The sequence below is a fragment of the Apteryx mantelli genome, chromosome 3 (assembly GCF_036417845.1).
Source record: "Apteryx mantelli isolate bAptMan1 chromosome 3, bAptMan1.hap1, whole genome shotgun sequence".
Taxonomy (NCBI): Eukaryota; Metazoa; Chordata; class Aves; order Apterygiformes; family Apterygidae; genus Apteryx; species Apteryx mantelli.
The window spans coordinates 102696257-102720611 of NC_089980.1; the positions used below are offsets into that span (position 1 = coordinate 102696257).

General features: G+C 39.2%; 1 protein-coding gene and 1 long non-coding RNA gene across 3 annotated transcripts; one reads left to right on the forward strand and one right to left on the reverse strand.

Annotated features, from left to right (window-relative positions):
- Positions 1-5020: 5020 nt before the first annotated feature.
- LOC106489728 (uncharacterized) lies at positions 5021-11501 on the forward strand. Of its 2 annotated transcripts, XR_010883804.1 has the most exons (5): positions 5021-5120; positions 6440-6510; positions 7319-7482; positions 9395-9505; positions 11437-11501. It is a non-coding gene; the product is annotated as an uncharacterized lncRNA (long non-coding RNA). The 2 variants fall into 2 exon arrangements; XR_001293454.2 differs by lacking the exon at positions 11437-11501 and having other exon boundaries at positions 9395-10284.
- IRAK1BP1 (interleukin 1 receptor associated kinase 1 binding protein 1) lies at positions 10312-23837 on the reverse strand. The gene is made up of 4 exons (XM_067294091.1): positions 23539-23837; positions 17413-17478; positions 13699-13829; positions 10312-12662 (listed from the first exon to the last, which is right to left on the reverse strand). The coding sequence occupies exons 1-4, from the start codon at positions 23806-23808 to the stop codon at positions 12392-12394; spliced, it is 738 nt and encodes a 245-aa protein (XP_067150192.1). The 5' UTR covers positions 23809-23837; the 3' UTR covers positions 10312-12391.
- Between the last annotated feature and the right edge of the window lie 518 nt (positions 23838-24355).

Consider the following 24355-nt stretch of genomic DNA (forward strand, 5'->3'; position numbering starts at 1 on the left):
ACAGCCTTAGGAAGTGGAAGATGGGAACTGTGTCTTAACATACAACAGTGCTGGAGGAGCCTAGTTACCATTTTAGTATTACAGTCTGTAAGATTAGGTGTTTCAACATGCTTTGGCCTATGATGTGGAGTAAAATACTCTAATTCCATACAATGTTTTAATCTTATCTGCACTAGAATGCCAAGGCATCATTATAACTGGGAAAACATTAACACTGATTTCTTTAGTCATAACCTGAATTTCACTCCTCTGTTCCATCCAGTGTAGTGTAGGAGATTCTGCACTATTTTTCCCTGTCCGTAGAAGAAGCACAGTTACTCTAGTTAGGTGCCTAATAATATTGCAAATTAGAGCAGTAATTGTACTGTACATTGCTGATTTTATATGTAACAGAAAACAGGGAGGTATTTACAGCCTGTATTATCAAATGGTGTAGTTCTTGCATTTTTCAAATTATTTCTGAGACCATTTTCACTTCTAGCATACCCCTTCAGGGAAAAGTGCTTTCTATAGTTTTTTTATTTTGAAAGTGTAGATATTGAAATGTTACTGAAGAAACAATGAAAATTAAGCTACTTTAGTAAACTACATACAGCTTGATAACATTTTTCCTGGCTTTTGTAGTACTGCCTTTTATAGAGATGTGTTCAGTAAATGAGAAGAGGTGCTTAGTAATTCTCCTCTCCTTTGGTAAGACTCACATTGGTTACTGCTGAATCTTCCCCACTGGCTGTAATTTCCCTGTTGCTCTAATCCCTCTGGGTCATTTTGCAGTTTGAGTCTATCTTCTTGTGTTTGCTCCCATTCTGATTCTGGTGTCATCAACAAATGTGATCACTGTTGAATTTACACCAAAAAAATATCTGGCAAAGAGGAGACTAATTAACAGGCTTCATCCACTGTGCAGCAACTCAATAGTCACAGGCCCATAGGGGGGCTCTGTCTGAAGTCTGACACGTGCACTCTTGAAACTGTGCAGGAGGCTTTTGTTTCAATTATGCATTCATCCATTTGCGACTAAATCAGCCCCATGGACCACCAGGAAGTGCTCTGTGAACCACCAGCAGGGTCATAAGACACACTTGGAAGCCTGCTGTGACACTGGGTTAAAAGTTTATGTTAAGACATGATTCCTTTTACATAAAATTCATATGGTTTCCTTTTACTCCTAGTCATAGAAGGTTAAAGACACTAGCTTTTTTTCCACAGAAAACACTTAAAACCCCTTGAGCTTTAATGCACAAGGGAGTAACAAATACCACTTATTTAAAATTAATCTGCAAAATAAAAAAAAGTTTTTCTTCTTTTTCTTTAGAAGGTCCTTAAAAATGGTAAGTGTGGAAAGTCTACTTGGGGTTTTGTCACTTTTTTAGAACTAAAATTTGAGATCTGATCTACCCTGGAAGATTTTTCAAGTGATAGAAGAACTAGTAGTGAAAAATTGAAATGAGAACAGAACTTTAGTCGGAGTATTCACAACTCTGAATTCATTTTATTGTTGAAATGCACTAAGTTCCAGGTGCAAATGATTATTTTATTAAAGATTCAATTGCTTTTCCCACCCCTTAAGTAAAGCAGGATAATGTGTAAATCATAATGAGCCACATGCCCAAATAGAAGATTTCAGCCCTTTTTTATATGCTATGGAGACAAAACAACAACAACAACAACAACAAACCAAAAAAAGGACCTTTCAAATTAAGATCATTTTATATACATCATTTTAAAATTTGCCTGTTAAGCACCAGGTTGGACTGGCCTCTTCTGCAAGGCACAGAGTAGTATGTTCTAATAGCATGTGTTTTTTGTGTGTGTTTTTTTTCTCAAGATCAGCAGAATATAAATTTAGATGTAAAACCCTGCATGGAAGTGCTTGAAGACCAAGGCCTCAGTGAACCTGCCACTCTGCAAGGTGGGATATATAACATTAGCCTGGTTGCGTGAGAAACAGTCAATCTCTGTTCCTGTAGCTGCCCGGCAGCGGCAGAGGGGCAGCGGGGCTGAGGTACGGGGCAGCCCGGGGCAGCGGGGTTACCTGAGGGGCGGCCGCGGTCCCTCTTGTCACGCACGCTCGCGAGCCGGGCACTTCCCGCCCTTCTCTCAGCGGTACAAGATGTCCGCTGCCCCCTCCCTCCGCGCCAACGGTCGCTACCTGCCGCGAGGTGCCGCCAGCGCGAGGGAGGCCCCGCCCGCCGGGCCGGAGCGCGGCGCCGCCGCCTGCCTCCACCTGCGAGGCTCGGCCCGTTGGGGGGGGGGGGGCATTTATTTATTTATGTATGTATTTATTTCCCCCCCCCCCCCCAGACAGGGGTGTCGCCCAAAGGCGGCGAGCGCCACCGCGGCTTCCTCCTTGCTGTCGGTGTGGCGGAGCAGCAGCGGGGGGCGCGCAGCTCCGCGGCAGGACGAGGACGGCGGCTCCCGGTCCCGCGGTAGGCTCCCGGCGGTGTCTGTGCGCACTGCGGGCACTGGCGGCGAAGGAATCATTCCTTTCTGGCTATTTTTTTCCCCAGCTATTTCGGGAATATGCACAAAAGTATTTTGATGCGGGAGGATTGCGCCTTTGTTTCAGACTCTCTCCTCATATTGTTACCACATCCTTTTTTGTCTGGTGGCTCCAGCTGTGCAAAAAGCCGCTTTTGGAAATGCGAGGAAGACCCGCGGCGGAGAAGGTCGTAAGATGCTCTGAAAGCGCCACGGCCGAGCTGCGAGGGGTCCTGCCCGGCTCTGGGGCTGCTGGGTTTCCCTGCCGACCTGGTCTGCGGCTCCCTGGTCCTCGCTGCCCCCTCCTCCCAGCCGGGCACATGCTAGCAAACAAGTACTGAGGACCTACAAATACGGCTAATGTCTAACGTTAGGAGACCTTCTTGCTTTGCTGTTGGTTCTAACGGGGGTAGCGCAGAACTGAAAAATCTGACTTCTGCTAACTGCTCATCGTATGTACAGATGTTTCTGAGCTCCTTACAGTATCCTTCCGGCATCCTTCAGTATCGTTTTTGTGATTCCGACTACCTTTGCTGGGCATTTTTTATAAATCTAACTTCTCATGTGCATATGTCCCTTCTGTATTACAGTAACCTAAACTATTTTTTAAAAACGAAGTAAACTAGGATAGCAAAAACTAGAGTGGACACAACTGAAGCAATTGGCATGTGCTTGCAAGCTGAGTACTCTGCTAGAAAGTACATAGTAGTAGCTTTAAGAGCCACTACTGGAAATTAATGAGTCAGAAAGGAGAGCACATACTATATAGATAACTCTTTGAAGGTTGCAGTAAACCTAAACAGTCTGAGAATGCTTGTGTAAAAGATACACATCTCTAATTTTAGCAAGTCCTAGTTCTAATCTGAAAAATTCTCATAGGTGTGTAAAGACAGTAAATGCACTCTTCATCTGAAGATGAATCTTAATTTAATGGGAATCATTATTAATATTTTAATGCATTGATAAAGTGTGCAGGTGTCTATGGAATGAATGATGTTGTCAAATCCTTTTCTAGTATAGTGATGTATGACACATTATTATTGTCTTGGTGTAGTGCTATATGCATTTTCATTCTGAATGAAAAACATCCCTTCTGCTGTATATACAATAATCACTATGTCTAAATAGATTTCTCTTGAGGCCCTCAAGCTGATATGTCAAATATGTTTAATGCACTTAATTATTTGATAATGAAGCACAATGAATTTTGTTCAAGGAGAGCAGCTTTTTATTGCAAATCGGGCAATCATACAACTTCTAGTCATATTTTTTCTTCTATTTCCAGATGAGAGAGATTTCTATATAACTCTTAACTAGGTTTTTCATTGTCTTGTGAAGCTGTCTACTTTAGATAGCCTTCAGTTAGTTTTTATAAATGCCTCAAATTCTAATGCAGTTAGATTTAATTTGGATATGCTCTGGATGTAACTGAAATGCATATGTACATTTTGTGCATTTTCTTGTGAACCAATAAAACAGTCTGAAGAAAACTTTTAAGCACTATACAGTTAGCAAAGCCAACTCGTACCTTTTCCCCCTCTTTCCCTCTTTTTGCCTCTTTTCAGATAGAGAGCAGAGAAGTGTCTTTGAAGAAACTTCCTGTGGGAATGCCTAACGTCAGTGCAGCTGCACTTCTGCAGATTTGCGTGCTGCTGTCTGCGCTTCCTGCGCAGTATTTCATATCCCAGTGGTATGGAACAGACTCTGCTCAGCGCATCCAAATAACAGAAAGGTTGTAAGTCTCTCCTTCCCTACTGTATTTATTTAGAAAAGAATCTCCTCCTTATCCCAAATGACGCTTTGTCCTGGGAAGTTGGAGTGTGGGTGGGAGATGCTGGCCATTCCTACTCAAAAACAACATTCAAATCATACCTCAGACATTTTTGTGGCTTAATGTGAGCATATTTAGTTTTTTAAAGATTCCTGTCAGCATTTGAATAACAGCTATTGTTTTCTTCATATAAAAATCTCTGTATAATCTGCGTGACTATATCTTAATCTCATTCTGTTTTTGGAGAGTCTGATGTATGTTACTATGGGTTTAATCTCTTAAAAGTTGAGAAATGTGTGATTAATAAGACTATTTCTAACTTTCTATTGCCTTTAGACACTTACTATTGAAATAGATTTTCTAGCATAGTATGAGTCAGTGTAGAGTCTTAAGCAACAAAAATTCTTTCATAGTAAATTGCTTAAGGCAGTCATAATGATAGAATTCAGTAAATAGTGCCATCTTGTTTACTAATTAAGAAATTATTTAGACAGGATCACACCCATCTGTCTCCAAATATAAAGAGGAGAATGCTACATCAGATACAAATATTTAATGGTGATAACCATGGGCAAATGTTGATAACTTGAAGATCAACCATGCAAAGAGAGATTTGTATGATTTACGGTTTTCATAATACAGTCTGTTTAGTATATTGGTTGTGTGATTAATCTGTAGAATTCAAATACAACAAATAATGTGAGCAAATAATGTGTTTATATATATAAACACTATCTAGAGTTTTAACATAATGTGATGGTCATTTTTACTACTAAAGGATAATTGTCTGGTGGAGCAGCTTTACAAAATCTTATTTGAGCCTGGATGCATGGGCAGACCATTTAAAGCTCTGGCTATCAAAGACAAGGTAGGATGTTACATACTTACTGTCTACACTTAAGTCTAACTTTCAAAATTGGTCTCTTTTTTAACAGAAAGGTATGCTTTTGGGATGATGTGAGTAACAAAGGGGAAATGTCTCATATTTTCCTGTTGAGACTGACTTGGGATTTTCTACTTTTTGCCTATATTCTACACAAATATGCATCCTGGACTCCATGCAAAACTAAACATAAATCATAGCAGTAGTTATGCATGTGTTATCCTCTACTTCAAACTTGTCTGATTGTGAAGTCAGTAGGATTAACACATTAATGATTTTAAGCAGAGGTGTGTTTGTAGGATGAGATTCTGCAACATGGGACGAACATCTTAACGCTGTATATGACAGCTCTGGAGTTAGAATTAGAAAATTGAATGTGAAATTAGAAAACACAGATGGAATTAGAATACACAGATGGATTTAGAAAAAAGGGGGAAACTTGGACATTCATGATGAAGTGAGCTGGTCTAAAAACAGTAAGACTGTATCATAGACACCACTTCAATTAAGAAGACTCTTGCTTGTACTTGTTTGCGGAGGTTAAAAGTGTTGTGAGATCCGATTATTGTGCAATAGAAATCCTCCAAAGTTTTTACCTGTCTGTATCTTCAAAGATCCTTTCTTAATCCAGGTAAAAAAAAATAAAGAATATCATGGAGTACCTCTGAACTGTGGAAAATTCAGACTTAAATTTTGCCCCCAGGGAAGCCCAGAGGAGTGATATATGAAAGGAAGATTCTCTGTTTTTTATAAGAATCCATGAAACTGTGCTTTCCTCAGGTTCCCCCTTAACTTGCTTACTCTAACTTTGCAGAAAGCTCCAGGGATATCTAAAGATAAAGCTTTCAAGGACCAAATGATCCTTTGATTATTTGTCTACAGTAGGAGATGCTTGTGTCTTCTAAAAATCCTATAATACTATAAAGAATTGATTATTCTAAAAAATGGTGACATTTGTGACCTTCCAAACCTTCCATATTAGCTGCTATTTTCAACAATGCAGCCAGACAAGTCAGGACATTTTTTCCATTTTTGATCCTGTTAAAAGCTATTTGTCAACCTTAAGCATTTCTACAGACTTGAGCTAAACCAAGATTAAAAATTTTTTTTCCTTTTTCTTGTATATCCCCTAAAAGTGGTGTTCCTGTATAACTGTCATTCTGTTTGGGTTTCAAATTGTAATGAATTTTGTATCAAATGTTTCACAGTATTGCTTTACTTAAAATAATCAGAAGACTGATTATCCTAATACTCAGTTTCTAAAGAACTTGTTTGAACATTGGTTTATTAATTTTACATTTTAGGAAGTGGTACTATGGAGAAAAGAAAATTAAAAGTGGAGAAAATGAAGAAACAACCCATTCTTACTTTGCAGGTACTGGAGTCTTACTTGGATTTTGCTTGTGATATTGTATTCTAAGGTGTATGTCTACACTTACCTTGTAACTGATGGTCTTCCCCCCCCCCCCCCTTCTCTCCAAACATTATTGATTGTAAGCAAAACAAAAAATGTAAAATCTGAAACCTTTTCATTCTGTGTTGTATAACAGTATCAATATGGTATACCATCCTATATGTGTATGTCTATTTTACTGAATAGATCTGAGTGTACCTATTTTGAACTGACATACGAAAAAACAGTGGTATACCTTTCATTTTATTCAAGTGAACCGATTTAGATCAGCTTCATAAAAGGATAAATAACCAGTTGATCAGTCTTTTGATCTTGACTTAGTGCTGTTCCCTTTAAGGGAAAAAAAGAAAAAAATCCCTGTGGCTGACTGAATAGAAGAAATTCTGTGACACAATCTGGAAAAACTAGGTTAGGACTAGTTGGACTATGTGTAGCCTTGTAAAATACTGTATACAAGGCTAAAGGTAAAAAATAATTGTCAATGCATACTTGTGTTTATGCTTTCCAAAACTCTGTTAAGATCCATGCGTAATATCAAAAGTGTACAAATACAAAAATACCTTCCGTAGTGGATGCTACTTTGTCAAGTACTGTAATACTTTCTTTTTCTCCCCCCTCCCCAGAATGTTATCTCTTTCCTTGCTTACTTCACCAAGTAATATAACTGCTAGTTCTGTTGCGCTGGAAGTCAGATGAACATCTGTTTAAATGTTCAATATACTAGATCAAACACTTTTCCTTGCTAAGTCTCTTTTTTTCCTTAAACTAGAATCAACTTACATTCGTAGTCCAAAGCCTGAATATATTCAGTTCAGTGTGGGACAAGTAATAGTTCACAAAAGATTTGGCTATTCAGGAGTCATTGTTGGATGGGATGTAAAAGCTAAGGCTCCGGAAGAATGGCTACAACACAAATATCCTCCAGCAAAACAGGTTTGAATGTATTAAATTCTTGCTTTATTCATACATACATGGAATAACTCAGGTTTAAAAAAAAAAAAAACTCAGAAACGCCATTACAGACAGACTTTCTGCTAACCTAATGGAAAATAGTTTGAGTCTCTCATCACCTGTGTAGCTGAGGGATAGTTCTGCTTATTCTGCTCTATCATCACAGTAGAGCCTTGTCGTTGCAGCACTCATTGGTTAAACTTCACTGATCAGGGATGTACTGGCAGTCTCTTGAATTAAAATTACTCACTTTTAACATGCAACATTGCCTTTTAAGCAGCAGTGTCAACCTATAATGTTTGAACTAATTTCTCGTGGTATGTTATTAAAGTTGAGAAGCATTTAAATCCTTTACTTACATCTACACATCAGATAGTAATATCTTCATTGCACCTAAGAAATGCAAGTAAGCTCTTGTGTTTAATCAATTTCAGTTTAAAAGCTACGTTTGGGGGGATCTGGACACTTGAAATGTAGATTTATTTAACAACATGTTTTTGTTAGAATTCTTGAAGCTTTTGAAATTGTCTAGCCTAAGTCCTTGGTTTATTTTAAAATAAGATCCTAAATCTATGTTGACAGTGCTGCTCTGATAATACAGCGTCGCTTACTCTGCAGGTTGCCTGCTCACATGTTGCAAAAGTGGAAGGGAGGCCAAAGAGGACTGAAAAGGAGAAAAAGAAAGAAACTCTGCCTGTAGATGAGAATTGGTGTTCAACTGGGAGCAGATTCAGTCCTATGTTGTGTCTTCTGTCCTTTCCCTGTTGTAATTTTATCCACCTGCCACTCATCCTTGACTTCTAATATATCTGCATCAGTGCTTTTCTTCCTTCTCTCTTTCTATATTACTGTCACCTACTGAACACCCAAATGTTCCCCATCAGGCATGCTGATTCTTCCACATATCTTGTTTAGTTCTGTTCTCCCAATGACCTTGTGTTCATCTTTATGATTTTAATTTCAACAGTGATGACTCATGTGGTTCCCTTTTTCTTTTTTTCAAACTAGCTTTTGCATCATTGTATTACATGCATCAGCTACACAAAATCGCTTTTGACCATAAGAGTCAACTACTGAGCTTGATCCTTGCAAATCTCCTCCAAACACTATCCATGCTTTCAGCTCCACCTCCTCACAGCATCACTGCCTTTCTTTGACTTCTAGTTCATTAATACATTGACCAGTGCAGAGGCCACTGCCTGTCGCATTGACCAGTACTGCCTAACTGCTTCATTGGCTCTCCATTTATCTGTCTATATTCATCCATCACTTTTGTGTTTAGATTGTGGGTTGTTAGGGGCAGGAATGTTTGAGTAGTCGTCATGCTGGGACCCTGGTCTAGGACTGGGGTTTTTAGGTGCTATAAGAATATAAAAATAAATAGTAGTAAGCCACACTTCTCCTTCATGGCTGGAGTTCCCTAAGTGATGCCCAAGATTGGGACCAAGATTGTCAGAGGTATTATTTTGCTCTAGATTTGCCCCCTTTTCAGTCCCTTTCTGTAAAAACTTGTGAATGTGAAGGAAGAAGGATGACTAATAAATTGTTATGGGAACTACTTACAGAAAGCAGGGATATTCTAAGTCACGTTTCTTGTAAGATTTACTGGAGAAAAGATTACTTGGAATATTGGTTCTTTAAAGAGTGTTTCTGATATGCCAAATAGAACTTCACAGATTACAGGTTTGATTTTTTTTTTTTTTTTATATTTAAGTTTCCAAACTGATGTTGATAAGATCATAAATTTAATCTGCCCTATGTATATATTGAGGTGTGTGTGTGTGGTGGTTTTTTTTAAGCATTTGTAAATCTACTGAAAGTTAATTTATTATATAATGTAATCTTTAGTCATGATCTCCCCTTGAGGTTATTTATTTTTCTTGTATTTTTACAGGATCTAAAAGATACTCCTCACTATCGAATTCTAATTAACAAAGCAAATGGATTTGGCAAACCTACAGCTTACATTCCTGAGGAGGAGATAACAATTATTATGGGATTAGAGGTAGTATTTATTTTTTATTTAACTTCAAGTTGTTTGTTATCCTGTATGTTTAAAAGTTGGCTGACCTTTGACTTTGTAGATGCTAACTATTCATTTAACAAAGGTAGTGAAAACCAGCAGAAAAAGCAGATACACAAATTATTGCTGTACTTTCAAATACATATTTTTAGGTGATAAATGACCAAAGCCAAGTGCTGCCTACTTCCAAGTATCCAACTCTCTAGTTTTTTTGCTCATCAGATTTTAGCAACTTGACTTCTGTTGCAAACAGGCTGTTGCAGACATGGACTTTGTTTCAGAATTTCACTGACCCATCAGACTTGAACAAGTCATTTAATCTCTTTCTACTAGAGCTAGCAAAGAATACTGGTTTTGCAATTCCCCTTTGGAAAAACTGCATTTCAAAGAGCTCTAGCTCAGATGCTGCCCAGACTGAATAATATCTCTCTGCTTGACTGCAAAGATCTGTGGGAGCTGAAAATTCTGTTTTGTGTATCATGATCTCAGTAGCTTTTTATGTCTAACTCATGCGAGGTGCACCTGATTCTTAAACTAGTTGGAGATGTGTTTAAGTCCTGAGAGGAGTCTGATTCAGAAGACAGCCTTCAAGCATGCATGCCACATACAGGCAGCATTTTTGCAAGGCAACCAGCACTATAGCGGATGCTTTTTCTTTTAAATTGGACAGTGGCAGTATCCATATTCAAAATAACATCAAGTAGTTAAACCATTCATCTAACATGTGAAAGGCTTGATCCTGCCAAATGGAGGAGATTCGAATGGGTGTTTTTTGCCTTTCAGGAGAAAGCCCCAATCAAATTGTGTAAATTAGGCTGGCCTGAAGAATCTCCAAGCTTTCTGTTGAAACTGTGCCTCCGTTTTAGCCAAAGACTAATATAAAACGTGCTAACATGTGTGAACTCTCCAGCGGGAATTATGCCATCTCAGATGAGTGTCATATATATTTAGAATTGGGTTTTGACTGCTCTAACTTACCTTTCAAAAAACCACACACCTTTCATTATGTCAGTTGGTCACCTTCAGTTACCTTTATAGTCCATGGGGAGAAACAGATACCTCACTTTAAACATTTACCTGATGTGAAAGCTAGCCTTTAAGATGTCAGATTGCTTTATTCAGCTACAGGAGAGGCTTATTCTACACATAAAGTATTAGGGGAACTGATGGTAACAAGCTTGCAAAATCAGACCTTTGAAAGTTGTTTAATTGAGTGAGATTAATTACAAACTTTGTTAGTCACACCTATACCTTAAGTTCACAAGGAGGTCTGCATATTGCCCTTGCTTCTCCTTTCCTACGATCTAATTGACAATGTACTTTCCTAAAGGGTTTTGGGACTGAAGGGAAGAGAAAAAGCTTAAACTCATTCTCACCATTTCCTAATGGTCAGTTCTAAACAACTCACTGTAAGCTTTCTGGATCATGACACAGCACGCAATGTGAATTCCCCTCTGTGGATTTGCATCTTAAAGCTGGATATTGTGCTACCTATGGCCATCACTTCACCAACTGCTGCTTTACTGTTCCCGCTGCCTAATTGGACTAAATAACTGATCCAGCTGAAAAATAGCAAACAGCTGTACCAGCAACAAATAAGTGGAAAGTACTTCACTAAGAAATAGTGCTGATTTAAATACATCAACCCCAGTTTAGATCTAGCACTTATTTCATGAGATATGCTCAAGATTTGTAGAGTAGTTCAACAGTTTGAGGAAAACCTCATTTATGCCATCAGAACAATGGCTAAGGTGTGTCAAAAATCCTGATAAGTGTCTTTACATACATTATGTATTTAACAACAAACAGGAATTAACCATAATAACTTAATAACTTACAAATTGATACTTTAATGATTATTTTATATATTGCTAGTTCTGATACCTATTCACCTTGAAAAATTACTTTCTCAGGTACATCACCCTGATATGAAAGCCTACTTCAGTGGCTATGATGGATCAAAATACATTATGCAGCCATGGTTGAAAAAAATCTATCCTCATGACTGAAGTATTTAACTCTTTTATATGTGATGTACATCTGCACAACACCCTTCCTCTTTAAACTGGAGCAAATAGACACCAGGATAAAATAGATTGTATATTATTTCATATGAAGAAATAAATCTGAAATTATTAAGCATGTCTTATGTTGGACAGTTTGTTTCAGCAGAAATGAATGCACTGCATATTCAGTGTACCATGAACTCGGGACTGGGTTTCATTTCCTAATTTGGGAGGAAGGCTTTAAATATAGCCAGACTTCAGGTAGCAGTACCTAAGGTTTTGAATGTCAAATATCTTGGCCTTTTGCCAGAGGGATGGGAATAAGTTAAATGGTTAAATAACGAGCTTCCAGAACTAATAGTAACCTTGATTTAAGGGCAGAGAGCTAAATAAAGGCCAAATGGAACTCAAGGGGGAGCTGTAATAAGTAAATCCTGCAATAATTTGACCACTCTGTTTTTACAAAGCATGTATTGTGATGCTTTTAAATGATTCATGCAAAAGAAGAGTTGTGAGTGACATAGAAGTGTATTAAATGTAATTTCTTGCACCTGGATAGACATGTTAGAAGCTGTCTACTTTGGCTCATGAACTGCATTCTTAATATTTTACCTTAGCCCTACTTGCTACCATAAGAGTGAAGTAAAAAAAAAAAGCATGAAGAAAGCATGAAAAGCGTATGAATTAAAAAAATAAAATGTATATACAGTGCCAGTGGAAGTGACTTTGAAAACTTCTACTAAATCTACAAGTGTCTAGTATTTGAGAATTTTCTTTTTAAAAACTGTTCCATGAAAGGTACATGTTTGAAAAACAAAGACATTTGGACATTTAATCCAAGGTTTCAGTGACAAGAATATTTCTAGAGCAACTTGTTTCTTCTGTTTTCTTTTCCCTTTATCTCAAATACAGCAAATACTCTACAAGAAGCATAAACAGTCGCATTCTGGATTCTTTCCTGCATAGTCAGGGAATCTGAGGTGTTAGATAGATTACTGTCTATGTGGCCTCCCCATTCTTTTGCTTCTTCTTCTCTTATTAAGAAGGGTTTTCCCAATGACTGGCCAAACAATCGACAGACTTCTTGAGCTTTTCGCCGTGTGTTTCCAACAGCAGCAACACATACTTGACGGCTGAGAAGTAGAAAAGCAGCAATATAACAAGCAGGGCCAACCGTTGTACAAGTTTTCCTGCCAAATAATTTTTTCAGTGCCTCTGTTTTCATGACTAGGTAAGATGCAAGGCACATCATCCTCCCCCAGCTTCCAAGTGGTAGTTTAAAAGTCTGAGGGGGAACTCAGCAATGAGAAAATGTCAGCATCCTTATCAACTATGATGAAGCATTTCAAATGTATATGCTGCAGGCACTTTGGGTGTGTGGTGCAGAGCAAGAGTTCAGCCTTTGCTCCAGGCCTTTGGGTGGCCCAGCTCTAAGGCATGCCAGGACCTGTTTAACCTCACTGGCCTGATTTCCAGCTAGACTCCTGCACAAACCTTTGAGATACACTTCTGACATCTCCAGAGTTGTTAGTAGCAGCTAGCTGTTTCCTTCCTGGGAACAGGCCTGATGATTATTTAAAAAGCCAAAATCCAATCCAAGATAAGGTCCGCTCTGCCACCTCCCACACACTCAATGATAGAAGAAACAGGAGTCTGAATAATTAACCATGGAAATATCAAGGCCCCTGGGCTTCAAAGTAGCATGTTTTGATGCTAAGCAAGGACTGTGAATGGTTTGTTTCAGCGCTTGTCAGCAGCTAAGAGTAATGGAAATTGGCAAGAGTACTTAGCATTATCAACATCTGGTAACACGTTCATGCATAAATCCAAATTAAAACTAATATGCACTGATGTAACAAAAGCCAAAATATGTTGACCTAGCTAGTGTTAACAGTTGATTATACAGCCAACTGAAATCAGTGGGAAAACATTTTTTTTTATTAATTCTGCTTTTGGACAAGGGCACTGTAGAAGGAACAAGCTGTATCTTTCTAGGCTGAACAGCATTAATTTATAAAATTATATTTAGAAAAAATGCTGAAATACTTAAATATAAATTTTAATAGGCATCAAGGAAACTATCTGTCCCCATTATAATCAGTATACATGATGTATTCATATTAACTGTTATCTGAGGTTGTAAAATTTGTGGAGTGAGAAGGAACTTACCGAAGGGTGTCTACAGCTTCTGGTGTGTGGTAGAAATGAGGTGGACTGATAGTAACAGAGGTCCCTAGCTTTTCAATGAGTAGATTGCAAACATTCTGCATTTTTCCAAAATCACTGAATATAATACAGACCTGTGAGTGAACACAGAGATTAGACAAGTTTTTTTTTTTTTTTCTTTTTACTTTCTCCTATGATGCACTTGCAATTAAATCACTACAAAGACAGTGTGTGTACAAACTAAACATACTAGAGTCCTCTATATAACTGTAACATTTAGTTGGCTAGAACATTTTTATAAGGAGTCTACCATTGGTTTCGCAACAGAAATGTTTATAAAATGGTTTAAAATTGAGGATTGAGAAGATGCTCTTTTGTGAGGAAGTACAGTATTCTTGGTATGTAAACAATTTGAAGAATGAACACATGCTCTTTGGGACACATGACCAGATGCACCCCAATTCCTGACTTTTACAATTAGCTTTAGATTACTAGATGTTAATTATGTAGACGCCCGAGCAAAATGATGTGGAAAACATTGTGCAGGAAGGAAATTTACATTTTATTTCCAAGCATTAGGTTCAAGAAACCTAAACTGTCGGACTAAGCTAACCCTAGCCTGGTCCCTGCAGTGGGCTCAAAACCCTGTGTTTCGGTTGAACAGGCTCACTCCAGTGCCTGTAGAGAACTGGGCACTTCAGACTCAGATTAAAAACTATTTAAACATTTAGCTGCCTGTGGCTTTGGCAATAAGAAGCACTAAATACAAATGCTTCAGGAATCTTATTCCTCTCCAGAATTTAGGTGCTCTCACAAGTTCTACAAACAGGCATCACTATGTGCCCAGGATCCAGAGCCCTACAGCCTTCCCTGAAGGCAAGGACCTGCCACCTGACTTTCAAGCCAGGAGCAAGCCTTTCTCTGTGGCAGAGCACAGTAGTCAGCAGTGAACCCATGATGCCCAGCTGTCAGAGCATTCAGGTAGCAGAAATCCCAGGTCACAAACTCCTCTTTAGGAGGACCAAATCCTTATCTTCAACTCCCAGTAGAGTGCTCTCACCACCACCAAGTCAGGCTCCTCCTCTCTCTTATCCCATTTCTTTTTGCACACTAATACAGCTTCAACAGGAAGAGAAGAAGAAAGCCATGGCAAAGAAAATTCCATTGCACACTCATGTGAGGTACAGAACATGTTTTCTGTGCAGTCCATGAAGCAAGCTATCCCAGCTAAGGTATATAGCACAAAAATCCAAGTTACTGCATGTCAGCTGGTCTACAGTTACTTCCTGTGTGCATTGACACCTTGTGATAAGAGAGAGAATCCAAGGAAGTTTACCCCTCAATAAGAGAGGGGAGAACTACTTCACATACAGGATAAGGTAAATACGGATACTGACAATTATCATAAAGTAACTAATGCACAAATCTTGTTACTCTTGGTAGCTCGTCTCAGTGTAGTGCATTTCCCCTCATCCTGGCTATAATCCTTGCACTGGCTCAGTATCTTCACTTCCATCCACTACAAGGACAGAGAGGCAAGTCTGGTGCGCAAAACTGCACCAAGTCTGCCTCCTCGTCTGAGTTATACACCCTCTACCTGTAACATAGTAGTTGGAGCACTTTCTGGAAGGTGCAGTATGGATTTGAACTAAGACTGAAGATGAAACTGATCCTAGATTTCTTTCTTCAGTGAGAGCTCTTCCCAAAACTATAAAAAGCATATATCCTTTTAGGATGTGTTTTGCAAGAACGTTGTCATAATTGTATTTTGTGGAAAGCAGAAAGTACAGTCTCACTGTGAGGTCTGTCACAGTGTCTTCCAGACTGTTGTCAGTGTTTACAAAATTAGTTCCCTCAAGGCGATCAAAGAACCATCACACAAAAGAATTGTGGGTCTTAAGTATATCTTGAATATTTATCTTAAAATAGCTATTTATCTGATAATTTCTTTAGTCTTCTAAAAACTCTTAAAGCAGAAAAATGCTAAAAAAGAGTTCATAGAATATAACATGACTTTTGAGATTTGATGTATGACACAAATATAATAGCAAACTCACTGGTACAGAAGCCAGTTTAAGTTAATTTTAAATTAATTTATATTGCTAAAACAGTCAAATGCACTGGTCAATAAAAATTAATTGATTTATGAAGCTGTACTAATGAAACTAGTGCTTAAATAAAGGGGCGGGAAAGGAGAAACTAATCTCTGCATAAAGAGCTACCATACTGCTACTTACACTTACAAGGCGGCCAAAGTAGCAGTCCTATGGGTAGATTTTCAAGTTCTGACTCCTAGTTCTAGGCAACCATACGCCTTTTGAACTGCAATTACAGCTGGCCCATATCATCTACAAACAAACACTTGATCCATGTAGTTAGTTTTTCCAGTTACAGTCTTTGTTGTATGAAAATTAATAGCGGGAAAAGGGAGATGATTGGTTAAGTTACCACTTAAGACTGAAGTTGTAAGCCTAAGCTTGTCTGTAGTCTAAATAATAATTGGATACAGTTTTATTGATTTTTCAAGTATAGCTTATCTAAAAGACCTGGTAATTTCAGCTTTCCTTATGGTACTTGTCTACATTATAAAGTTAAAATAATTCAGAACATGACACTGACGCATATCATTTAAGTAGCTGAGGACTCATTTTTATCTCCAGATTGTCTTCTGCAAATTCTCAATTATTTCTATATTTATTGTTGTTATTTGGATGAGAATATGCCTGAAAACAAATGAACAAACAAATCAAAGAGGCTGAACCCTGCTTTAGGGAATTGTAAGTAGCAGCTCTATAAAACAGCTATCATTTTATTGCAGACTTCCAGGTTGATTTCATAAGAATACGTAAAGTTACTGGGTAGTCATTAAAGTTTGATGCACTGAAAAGATTCATTGACTGAAAACACATCATTTCCCTCAGTGAACGTTTGTAGAACAACATTTACTTTTGCTATAGCATGAACATGCAAAACTGCACTCCCCTGGGCCACTTCTGAAGTAAATGGGATTACTCCCATATTTAGCTTTCACATAGCACTTTTTACCTACAGAATTCAAAGTGAATTACCTAGGAAACAATTAGGTCTGCTTTACTTGCAGCAGGCTGGTGGCAGAGTCATGTATAATAGACCCAAGGTCCAGGTGCTGCTCAACTGTGACTTAAGCAGATCTAGACTGGGGTTGCCACTCTTGTCCCCCATCCATTCTTGTCCTCTGCCTTGCATTGCCTCCAGTTCAGGGAGCTGAAATGATGGAAAAAATAATCACTTTTTGAGGAGCTTTCTGAACTAACCTACCAACTGATCACATAAGTACAACTCCTGGCAAAAAGTAGAGGGCAGGAATGGCTAGCAGTGAATGAGAGAGCAGAATGATAGGACACTAACCTATGTTTACCTGTACTGCCATAGAACGACAGCCTTAGAGTCCTAGAACACAATATTCCCTTCTATAGCATCACCTAAAATTTAAAATACACGTATTCATCTGAGAAGAAAATAATTCTTTTTGTATTACAGTAGCAGCAAACAAATATTCTGCACAAAACAGCAGGCTGCAACTAAACGCCACTTTAAATGGCAGTCTTTCCATAGTTTCTTTGGACTATGCTGCCTTTACTATAGAGAACAGCTACTCTAGTCATGATGAAAGACAGTCTGCACATTTCCACCGGTCCTTGGTGCATTTTTTTTTTCTTTGCTAGGATGAGTACCTACCTCTGCTTCCATTTGGTAAGTGTTTTCTAGTCTACTAAAATCCTCTGTTACAGTCATATTTTCTTCCTAAAACAAAGTACAAGAACATAATTTTAAAACTCAGAAATCAAGATATGTTAGAAATGTATGTACATCATATTCTGTAAAAGCTGGACAGTTTTGGCTTATTACTTATAATTTAGCAACATAAGTGTGTAATTTTTATATGCAAGTCTCTTCAATTAAAAACTAGATAGATTTCTTGCAGTTATTTAAAGTGAATTACACAGTAGTTCTATAATGTAATTCTGCTGCTATTCACCTAAAGAGGAGAAGACTTGGGTCTTGAAAGCAACTGCTAGCTAGAAGCTGTGTGTATCCATGTGTAACTGTCAATTCACCTGGTTCACAAAACTAGAAGTTTAAATTGTTTTCAGAAAGTTAGTATAGGAAAAGTGCTTCAGAGATCCCCTATTTTAAGATATTTCCAGAGTAGCAGCTTGTAGCAAGTAGGTGATTTAAACAATGAGTAAATCATTTTTATTCTAGCAGAACAGTAACCCGTAAAAGAGGTTATTCCACCATTGACACTTTCGCATTAATAGCAGCTGTATTATTCAATGTAATGACTGCACAGAGCACTAGCAAATAGGATACTGTACTATTTAACTAGGATACAGAATAACTCTGGTTACATCTGAATATATGACCAGCTTACTAGTGGTCTAACCATCACATTTCTTTCACCAATTTCCCTCTCAGGTTAACACTTTGGAAGAACAGTTCATTGAAAAATTACTGCAGCAAAACAAAAAGTGCAGTTTAAAATTTAATTGCAAATTTTTATTTGAATCTAATACCCAGGAACCCTTGGGAAGCAGATACTAAGACTTTCAAATTGATTGTATAGGAAAACATAATATTTGCTTACAGTGTTGACCTATTACAAAAGATGCTTTGTTTCAGAATATTTCCTGTAGAGGATTCAAATTTTCAACTTTACCATGTAGCATGAAAAAGTTCATAGAAATGACAATAATCTGTTATCTAGGACTATTTTCCTTCTAAAGTGTTGTATGGAGTTTAGATCCATAATTATCACCGTGCAGCAGCCTACAAGAAATGAATTCTGAAATTTCAATTTGATGACTGATTGGCAGTGCTCAAATACAGGCATGACAGTGCTTATTTTTGGATACTCTCTCCGGTAAAGGCATGGACCAGGACCAGGTAGCCCCCAGAAACTATATTTCCCCTTTTACAGTCATAGGTTTGAGGTACTTCAGCAGCAAGGCTGGCTATGGCTCACTGAAGAGTGCTCAGCGCCAACAATTCATTTAATTTGTGAGATGGGGAAAATCTTACTATTTATGACAGAATTCAATATAATTGGCAGGAAAGCTTCCCCCCCCCAAAAAAAAACCTCTCATATTTCACACAAATAATCATATGGTAAAGCTTTTTTTCTAAAAGTCTTACATATTTCATAAAAATAACCAAACTGCGATAAAACTTTAGAATAAATATCGAAAAAGCGCATTTGTTTTTCCTGGTCCCCATTCCATTATCTCTCTCTGAACAAATTAAAATCCTCTTCTTCTAAAGCTTTTTTTGGTTTTGCCTTTAAGCACGCTTGCTGTGTATTTAAGCACAGTGCCATCTTGTGGTTCTAGGCACTATTGCACTATCTATCTGCAATCAAAGTGAAAAATCATTTTGTGCCATCTATTAAAGATTTCCCTCAGAGCTAATTTTTATCCCACCAGAGTTCACAGTAGCTGTATGTGGTAGTGAAGATAAATGGAATAAATAATTACTGAAGTCATAACAACATGCCCTCTTATGATACATCTTCCATTAGATACCTGTCCCTGTTCAGGAGTGTGCTCTATTCTCAAAGATGTAGGAAAGACAGGTAGGTGGTGACAGTTTCAAATTGGAATTAAGGTTTCCACTACATCAGAAGAAAGAGCCTTTTTTTTTTCTCCCCTACTGCTTATGTCTACTGTTTATATTGTACTTGATTTTGGCTGAGGAGCTACTTATTTGATTGCAATAGTCACAAGAGAAAAAATAGTTTTCACAGTGCTTTAGGACAAGCTGCACTTTTGATGTGTCAGGTACTCTGCACTTCTGGAATAGTTTCTTTCATTTGCTAAATCTGTGGGACAAAAATCACATCAGAAATATTAAATCAATGTAACATTATTTTTACATGATACCTCAATTACCCCCCGAATCCCATGCACTATTCTTAACAGAATCACATTTGCACTCTGCTTATAAGTGCATTTTCTGAACCACCAGTGAAATAAACTATCACTGCTGCAGAAAAATAATTAGGTCATTTTATTCAATTTATAAGAGCATTTATGAACCCCAAAGTTATGACTAGAGCTGTGCTGTGTTAGGTACTGTACAAAAATGAAAAGTCAGTCAATATCCCCTTGAGCTTTTAATATCAAGTCCAGAACTATGCTTTACCTTCCATTTTTCTTTATTTCAGCACAGCAAAATCCTATATAGTCCTCCGTTCCTCGCTACTTATGAACACTTTCTTTTTCATGGAACCATCATGCTCACCCTAATTAAACCACTGCTGTTTAAAAGAATGACTACTCTTTCCTCAGAAGAGCACAGGAAAAAAACTAAATATATATTCAATGAAAGCATGCTTCAAGGAGACAGCTATATGACAACACAGTATGAAAAAAACCTATCTGAAGGTAAAACTGCGTGTTCTACTCCTGGCTACTGAGTTCACAAAACTGTGTGTCCTTTTCATAAAGCACCAGACTGGTCTTAATAAGGAAAAATGTTTATAATTTGAAAACGTATACAAATGCATAGCAGTGTATTATGTGGGCTATGCCATTATGTGTAGTTATAGATTACAAATCTGGAGACACTTGGAAATGTCTCTTAAAATGTACTTGTACATTTGCATTGATATATCCAATATAATTTTACTCTATGCAAAATAATACAAAGATAAGGAAACAGCCAAAAGATAGTTAGCTTCTTCCACCTGAAAATAGCATTTTTGTTCTTAGTGCTAAAGAAATACTTGATAAGACTTGATGCATGCTTGTACCTCCTACCAGTCCATCCATCAAAATACCTCTGGAGTGCTTGAAGATCACGAGCACCTCTAGCAAGAAAGCATTGCGCACGTGCTCTAACTAGGCATGGTGTCCGTGCTCCAGCCATTCGTTCCCACACTCTGTCCCTTCTGTTTGGCATTAGATGGACAGAATGACAACCAGATACCTACAGCGATGAAGTTTCTGATGCTTAAAGTCCATTCCAGGAATCACAGAAGTATATTGAACAATTATTTTAACAAAGGTAGGAAGAAGATTTGTATGCAAATGTAAGAATACTTCAGGGATATTTCTTAAGATAAGTGGTAGCCTAAAAAAAGGTGATGTCTATGCAGGTTTCTACACTTCTTAATCAAGAACATTTTGAAATTAGAAAATTTTGTATCTGGGTAAGCAAAACTTTTAAATCCTTTTCTCCTTGACTGTCTGGACGTGAATCCATAACTGTCACTCTTGAATAAAAGGTTCCAAATATGGAGGATACTACATATATATCCAAGAATATATCCCTGTATAGACAACCTCTAAGTCAGAGCCCACGTGGATACAATTTGTGAGCTGGTGTGTGTGTTTTGTTAAATAATACTCTGATTCTGGAGCCTCACTTAACCAGTACAACAAATATCACTGTTATTTTTAAACAAGGTGGCCAATGACAATTGTCTGCTGCAATGGTTAAAGAAAATGGGTATCATCTCCACACCATGCTGAAATAAACCATAAGTTATAAATTTAAATCAATTTGCTTCTGGAGAAAGAGAAAAAAATGTGACTTTTGAACAGTGGGCTAAGAGATTGGTTTCCCCGTTGATTTTACTTTCCCTGCAGCCCTCAAAGCAGATTCTGTGCTCTGAAGTGCTGCATATACTTACAGCACTCTATAAATAAACAGTATTGTGTGCATCTATTTCTGATTAAAATCCTGTGTAAATATATATGGAAATTAGGTGCAGCCCTCAGGTTTCTGACAAGCTACTAATGCAAGCCCCTGCTGCTACAAAGATTATGCACCTCTGATCTCCCAGACCTCCTATGATAGCAATAAAAAAAAAGAAAAAAAAATTAAGGAAATTGTGCTATGGATTAATTAAAAAATAAATATATAGATTAGCCAGATGATTTCTAAAGAGACCTTGGATAAGCTTGCAACAACTGGAATTGTATGAATATCATGAAGGGATATTAATTTTACAGTGGTCTAGAATGGTATTGACTAGAAGTGATGTCAGGAAATCCAGTTAAGAAGAAATTGCCAGCAATGCGAGTTGTTAGTCAGTAGAAAAGCTACAAAGCAAATGAATGCTCCAGTAGCAGAATGATTTAAAATGGGATGGAACAAAGCACTCAAAATTATACCACAGAAAACTACTCTGAAAAAAGACAACTTTTTGTTGTTGTTCTCAGAGTTTCCTAGAGCTAACACATTGCTAACACTGAGAAACCCAGAACTTAAGCAGCATTTCACAGTCTCTCTAGTAAGCAGGAAAAGTAACATTTCCATTCTCCAACATGTAGTATCTCTGAACCCAGCCAAAAGATTACCATGAAATTATAACTATAATAACACACTGAATGCTCAGCTCTCACAGAGTAAAAATAGTCTTCTCTCCACCTAGGTTACAACACCATCACTTACACGCTCCCATTACCTTTCTGAATCTGACTACATATACATAAATGCAATCATTTATTTGTTCGGGTCATACTTCATTTTGCAATTATTTTTTCTAGTCTGCAGTAGTGTTTACAGCACTCCAAAGTATGCTCATTTATTTAGTATTCTGTTTACGCCTTTTCTGTATCATCTGCAATGATGCTGAATGCACCGTGTCAAAACCAGAAGTCAGTTATTCAGATTCACTGTAGGCTAGATATCTGCAACTATCTTTTCTAATCTTTCCACGCTTTGAAGAGCTATTTAATTGCGGGTAGAAAGAAAACAGCTCATGGTCTGATAACTCACTATGGTGATGGGTACAAAGCTTATTATTTTCTCTGCTAATAAAAACGAATGCATATTGCGTTCACTTGCCTTCCCCTGTTGCTCCCCCAAACACAACAGACCTTAAACTCCTATTAATTCATGTAATAGAAACCAAAGGTAGTCCATGTATAAACCCCCACAAAAATGTTTCTGACTGGACAAGCTGTTCTAAAGGCATCCTGCTTCTGGTTGCCATTTTTCTGGGCAAGGCTCGCATGATGTGACAGACACATCCAGCCGTGCTAGAGCAAACCCATAAGAGAAGGGTCACATACCCAGCCCACAGCGCTCTCCCTGCCCAGGCCTGCAGGACATCTCGCCCCAGGGCTGCAGTATGAGCTTTCCCTAACTCAGGGGTTAAGGGTCGTCCTTACGATCACTCTTATTCCAGAACAAATGCATTATTCAGCTAATACAGAAAAAGAGGCAGCAGCACCATCAATTCTAAAATAAAACAGTAAAACCTGCTCTTTTTCTTAACAATAAGTTATAGTCCGCACTTACCCTCCAATGCACACAGCATCTAAGATGTCTAACCTTCTGCAGTTCTTTCATTTTTACTACATTGAATAATTTGGCATTAACAGCAAACTTGGTCATCTCCCTTTTCCCCAGCTCAACTGTGAATACACTGAAAGGCACAAATTTCCTGGGGGTCCTCAGTTAGTAACACTTTCAAAACCGACCGTTTATGCCATCAGAGGTTTTTTTTTTTTTTCTATTTTAAGAGGCCTCGGTGTGGGACAGCGCCTGGAGCTGTCTTTATAAAATCCAAACACACCACGAGCAGGATCACCAGGACAAAAATTACCGTGATGGAGCATTTATAGTGTGGACAAAGCTGCTCAGGCAAAGACTGTGCTGTCATAAAAATGACTTCCCACGGCTAAATAATTTCTTGTGATAAAAGAACTCCCCCCCCCCCCGAAAGTTTCGCTGCCAAAGCGGCCCAGGCCCAGCTGCAGGCCCCTGCCGCGGCCTGGCCCGGCGGCGGCGAGGCGAGGCGAGGCGAGGCGGCAGCAGGGCCGGCGGGGCGGCGGCGGCGGGGCGGGCTCTCACCAGGACGCCGCGCTGCCGGGCGCTCTGCGCGATGTACCGCAGCCGCCTCGCCACGCTGCCCCGCGCCGCCGCCGCCGCCGCCTTCCGGCTGCCCAACCGCACGCGCACCCGCGCCCGGTCCGGGCCCGCGCTCAGCTCCGCGCTGCCGCTCACGTGAACCTCCCGCGGGCCGCCGCCGCCGCCGCCGCCGCCGCCGCGCTCCGGGGTCGGGGCCGGTGTCGGGCCCAGCAGGGCGAAGACGCGGGCGGGAGGCGGCTCGGGCAGCGCCATCCCGCCGTGCCTCTCCCGGCACCATGGCAACCAACGCCAGCGCGCCCGCTGCACCCTGGGATCCGGCCACGTGACCACCCCCCCGCGTCGCCATGACAGCCACAGCGGCGCCATCGCTACGCGGGCTCCGGAGCGAGGCGTCTTTCCGCCATGACAGCTACCGAGGCGGAAGTGTGCCTGCCGCCCGCCTCAGGGAGCTCCGCCATGACAGATACAGAGACAGGACGTCCTTGGCCGTTGAAGCGGGGAGGGAGCCGTTGGCTGGGCTGCAGCCGTTGGGGAGGTCTGTGGGGGGCGGCCACAAACTCAGAAGAAAAGCTCACCTGTTTCTGTCATATTTTCCACATATTATCGTATTTTTCCAGAATATTAGGACCTGATACAGCCTGAGGAGAAGCACTAGCAAAAGAGATGTTGTTGTGGCTGTGTGTGGCAGGAAGCCCAGGTTTCCTTGTGCCATGACACGGCCTCTGCTGGAGGCAAGGCAGGGCGCAGGCAGAGCCTGTAACAAACCAGCCTGCCCCAGCACTCCCACGCTGGCGCTGCC

What these genes read in the sequence shown, in the direction of transcription:
- IRAK1BP1 (XM_067294091.1), bottom strand. Translation starts at nt 23,808, where the DNA reads ATGGCGCTGCCCGAGCCGCCTCCCGCCCGCGTCTTCGCCCTGCTGGGC. An exon ending in CTTACCAAATGGAAGCAGAG is followed by an intron (nt 13,830 to 17,412) that starts GTAGGTACTCAT and finishes GTTCACTCACAG; the next exon opens with GTCTGTATTATATTCAGTGA. An exon ending in GAAGCTGTAGACACCCTTCG is followed by an intron (nt 12,663 to 13,698) that starts GTAAGTTCCTTC and finishes TCTACTTCTCAG; the next exon opens with CCGTCAAGTATGTGTTGCTG.